Consider the following 4979-nt stretch of genomic DNA (forward strand, 5'->3'; position numbering starts at 1 on the left):
ATAGTAATACTGGTGTCTTATGCTGGCTGTCTCTCCTTCCATGTGGAAATAGCAGAGGGGATCTCTATGAATAATAAGCACCTTTCAGAACCGATAAAGCTTCACCAGTGTTGGATGGGTATTGCACAGCTTTGGTTCTTGCAAAATTACCAGGAAGAAGGGACAGCAGGGGTAGGTAGGCCAACACAGGCACAGCTGAGAACGGAGGACAAGTTTCTGGCCCAGAATCTTTCTTCAGGTCTGACATGTATGAAATAGATTTTTTTCAGAGAGTAATTAGATAGGTAGGAATCAAAGCACCCTGAAAGTAAAGGCAGCAACTGATTTCCACAAAGAAGGGCCAGTAGGGAAAGGTAGGAGGAGAGAAAGAATTAAAAAACGCTCTAGCTTTGCATAGAAAACAATCTCTTAACAGGGCTTCTTAGGAGTGTAAGAGGCTGGGCCTTTCACTCCTTTTTTTGGTCTCTCTATCTCATTGTCTCTTTTTTGGTCATATCTGCATGTCCTTTTGTTCTGCTGATTGTCTTTCCATACTGTTTCTGCCTACTCTCACCTTCCGCAATTCCACCAGTGTCACAAGTGTTACAAGTGCTAGCAAGCAGATCCATTGATGAATTCTGTTCGCCCAGGGAAGAAACAATATGACCAGAGGAAAGTTTCTCCAGCTGTGCCACAGGAGATTTAGATTGGATCTGCAGGAAATATTCCTTCAACAAAACGGATATCAAGCTTGGGAACAGGCTGCCTAGGGCAACGGCTGAGTCACCACCCTCAGAAAGCTTTAGAAGTCCTGGGCATGTGGCATTTGGAGACCTGGCTGATTGGTGGAGTAGGCAGTGTTAAGTTTGTAGTAGAACTGTATGATCTTCAAGGACTTTTTCAACCTCGGAGATGCAGAGATTTAAGGGTAATTCAACCAGGGTGGAGTCAAGGCTTGGACTCAGTGATCCCAAGGGTGCCTTCCACCATGCATATCTAGGAGACTGCCGATGGAGGCAGCTGGTAAGAAAGACCAAAGAAAGCCCAAGGGAAGCTCTTTGAAGAAGGTTCACTCAAAAGCACCCTTAACCATTACACCAGGGCTACTCGGAGGGGCTGAGCTGGGCTGGGGACAAAGCATCGAGTTGGCTGGGTTGTGATGTGCTGCGGCAGTTGTGACATCGTGGGGGACGTGTCACAGTGGGGGCAGGTACAAAAAGGCCCCAGCAGGTAACAGTGGCCCCGGATTCCTTGGGCAAGCGGTGAGTGCACACGCGTGGCAGGGAGGCCGTGCTGGGGACAAGGGGCGGGGTTAGAAACGCTGCACCCCTGGCTGGGTTCTCCCTCTGCATGGAGGGAGAGCCCCTCATGGCAGAGCCTTGGCCACGGTACAGTGCTGCTGCTGCTGCTGCTGCTGCTGGGCCAGTGGGACAGGCCTTCCTGCCCCCAGCTGTCTGGGGCCCTGTTCTTGCTGCCCTCAGATCACTGGGATTCGTGTCCCTGCTGCTCCCACTGGCAGCCTCCTCCCTCCCCACTCCCCATCAAGGCCTTCTCTCCATCCTCCTGCAGACCATGGATTTCTGCGTGTTGTGGCTCCTGCTCTTGCTGCGTGTAGTCCAGCACCCGCAGCCCGTGGGTGATGTTTTGGATGAGGTGACGCATCGGGAAATGGAGCTGCGTGCAAAGTTCCAGGAAGAGGAGAGGATTCGGCTGGAGCGGGAGGTGGAGCAGCTGGCGCTGATGCAGAGTGGCGCATCCTGGAGAGACCTGCTCTGGTCTGCCTTGCAGCCCTGGCAGGTCTGGGCATTTGCTGGGCTCTTGGTTCTTCTCTTGGCAGCATGGTTTATGCGGAGGACAAGAAGTCGTGGGGCAGAGTTCGGTGGCAAGGAGGAGACGGAACAGGAGAAGGAGGTAGAGGGCGAGACATGCGTGTATGATGTGAGATGGCTTCTAGAGGAGCACATACAGGGGCCTGTAGAGGACCTGCAGACAGGCTGCAACAGGACAGTGGCCCTGATAGACAATTTCACAACTGTCCTCGGGCGTGCCTTGAGTGGGACTTTCTACCCGGTGCTGCAACAAGCCATTGGTTTTGGCAGTGCCTTTGAAGGTTGGGCCGCCCGTGAGGAGGAAGTTGTGTACCGGGTGCTTGTACCCCTGACTCCTCCCCAAGGCCACATCTTCCACCTGGAGCGTGACACTGACCAGCAGAAGCCTGGCAGGAATTTCCGTGTCCTTGTGGAGCTGGAGTGCAGCTGCCCCAGGGATTACCAGGGCACGAACATGCTGTGCTTCCAGCACCACCCTGACGTGATTAGGAGGAGGACTCGCCAGCCCAACCTCCTAGACACGCTGTGCACCGGCTCCTACCTCGACGTGGAGAAAACTGTCCAGTGGTTCTGCGCGCTGGTGGAAGAAAACTGGCGGCTTTTGCCCCAGTCACGCAGTTGGCGTTTAGAGCTGCTGCCCTCCAAACGCTCTTGCAAGCTCAGGCTGAGCAACAGCCAAGAAAGCTTCCAGGTTAAGGTGCTGTTTGGGGTGCAGCAACACGCCTCAGACATCTTTATCAGCAGCCAGCATCGAGGGGCCCACACCCCAAGCACAACGTGGCCCGAGACCTACAGCGTGGCAGAGACAAAGTTCTTGAGGCGCATGGCCAGGCCGGCTCCCCAGGACGACTCACACCTTAAATGCCTGCAGCTCCTTGCCCGTGTTCTTGCGCGCAAGGCCCTTTCCATCCCTTCCATCAAGACCAATGTCACGCGCCTGCTGAGCACCGTACCGGCGTCGCAGAGGCACAGGAGACATTTCCTGCTGCAGCTGTCGGATGCTCTGGAGCAGCTGCACTTATCTCTGGAAGGCAAACCCCTGGAGCATTTTACAGTGGGCAACCAGAGGCTTCCGGAGGAGTTCCGCTTGCCCCCAGATACACAAAGGGCTAGGCCATCCAACCTGTTCCACGGCCTGCCACAGGATCTGGCTGCCCACCCCTAGGCCTTGATCTGTGCCGTCGCCTGGCAAGAGTGCCGGCCTCTGGCCGCTGCTAGCGGGGCACGTAGAATCACAGCATTAGAGAATCACAGAATCACTAGGTTGGAAGGGACATTTAAGACCATCGAGTCCAACCCATGGCCTAACACCACCTTAGCTATTACCATGACCCTGCGTGCCATATCCAACCTTTTTTTAAACACATCCAGGGATGGTGACTCCACCAGTTCCCCCAGGCAAACGATTCCAGTACTTTACCACTCTTCCAGTAAGAATATTTTTCCTAACGTCCAACCTAAATTCCCCTTGGCACAGCTAAAGACTGTGTCCTCTTGTTCTGTCACTTGCTGCCTGGAGAGAGACACCAACCCCCACCTCACTACAACCACCTTTCCCGCAGTTGGAGGGAGTGACAAGGTTGTCTCTGAGTCTCCATTTCTCCAGGCTAAACAACTCCAGCTCTGTTCCTCACAGCGCTTGTGCTCCCAAGCCTTCACCAGCCTTGCTGGCCTCCTTTGGATGCGTGTGCTCGCGGGGCTTGCAGCTGGTGGCAGAGAACCAGCTTGTAGCTCCATGACAAAGACAGGAATGAATGGGATGCATGGACAGATAGATATCTGTCTATATAACTATAGTGTGTATATATTGATACAAATATTTTTACTAACAGATGTGTTTTAATAGATACATATTATAGCGATAGTTTAGAAATGATCACGTTATCTTAAAAAAAGAAATAGCAAGTAGAGGATGTCACTATTATGCCACAGTTATTTGTGGCTGTTGTGACACATATTAATCCTCTGTGGTTACTGCATTTATCAGAGGCGAGATTTTGATGATGCAGATATATTTATAAAATATGTATTATACATACACATATTGTATTTACTACAAAACAGTAATTTAATACAATATCTTTAAAATTATCATATTATTTTATAAAAAGAAATAGCAAGTATATGATGTCACTATTATGTCAGAGTCATTTGTGGCTCTTGTGACACATATTCATACTCTGTAGTTACTGAATTTTTCGGAGGCAAGATTTTGATAGTACAGTTATATGTATACAATATGTATTATACACACACATATTGTATTTACTACAAAACAGTAATTTTATACAATATGTTTAGAATTAAATGTTTATTAAATATGTGGAATGTTATATAATTAAAAAATCATCATGACGAATATGACAATGGAACAATATAAATTGAGTATTTAATAGATCTGTTTGGATGCGTAGTAATGCTCCATAGTTAGCGCATGCATGACGAGCAAGCAAGGATCTGCTGTGCTCTTGTTTCAATAAAAGGCACTTTTGCAGAATCTGGAGCATGCGAGACTTTCTTGATCTCAGCCACACCTATAGTATTGGTAGAAGTCACCCGATGGGAATCTGGGCTTGTGAACAGTCTCTGCGAACTCAACCAAACTAACAGTGCTGAATTGGTTCTAATCAGCAATTAAGGCCACGTGCCCCTGACCCCCCTCTGATCCCAGAATCACAGCATGGCTCCGCTTGGAAGGGTCCCTAGACACCGTCTTGTTGCAAGCCTGCTGCCAAGGGCAGGGACACCTTGCACCACCAGGCCACATTGCAGCAAGCCCCATGCAACCTGACCTGGAACACTGCCAGGGACTGGGCAGCCACAGCTTCCATGGGCAGCGTGGCCCAGGTTGTCACCAGCCTCAGAGGCACACTTTCTTGCACATCTCCAGCCTAACCCTGCCCTCTGTCAGTGGGAAGCCGCTGCCCCTGGTGCTGTCCCTCCAGGCCCTTGTAAGCAGCCCTAGCGCAGGCCTCTGCTGGGTTTTGTGCAGGCTCTGAGAGGCTGCAGGAAGGTGCCCCAGGAGAAGCCCTTGGAGAGCGCTGGGGGCCGGGAGTGCCACCATCAGGGCAGCAAGCAGGGCCTGGCATGGCTGTCGGGGCGGGAGGGCACAGGCTGGGTGCTGAGGCCCTGCCAGCTGGAGCTGGGAGCTCAGCTGTGCGGCCCAGCAGA

At 51.3% G+C, this 4979-nt stretch overlaps 1 protein-coding gene across 1 annotated transcript; it reads left to right on the top strand.

Moving 5' to 3' along the window:
• Positions 1–1551: 1551 nt before the first annotated feature.
• Positions 1552–3359, top strand: LOC146768242 (inositol 1,4,5-trisphosphate receptor-interacting protein-like 1). Its single transcript, XM_085561229.1, has one exon. The coding sequence runs from the start codon at positions 1552–1554 to the stop codon at positions 2971–2973; it is 1422 nt and encodes a 473-aa protein (XP_085417355.1). The 3' UTR covers positions 2974–3359.
• Positions 3360–4979: the final 1620 nt, after the last annotated feature.

This window comes from Lonchura striata, chromosome 2, assembly GCF_050655825.1.
Source record: "Lonchura striata isolate lonStrDom1 chromosome 2, ASM5065582v1, whole genome shotgun sequence".
In the NCBI taxonomy this organism is placed as follows: Eukaryota; Metazoa; Chordata; class Aves; order Passeriformes; family Estrildidae; genus Lonchura; species Lonchura striata.

Bases quoted from the DNA above. Each gene is read 5' to 3' on its own strand.
- LOC146768242 (XM_085561229.1), top strand. From the start codon at position 1,552: ATGGATTTCTGCGTGTTGTGGCTCCTGCTCTTGCTGCGTGTAGTCCAG.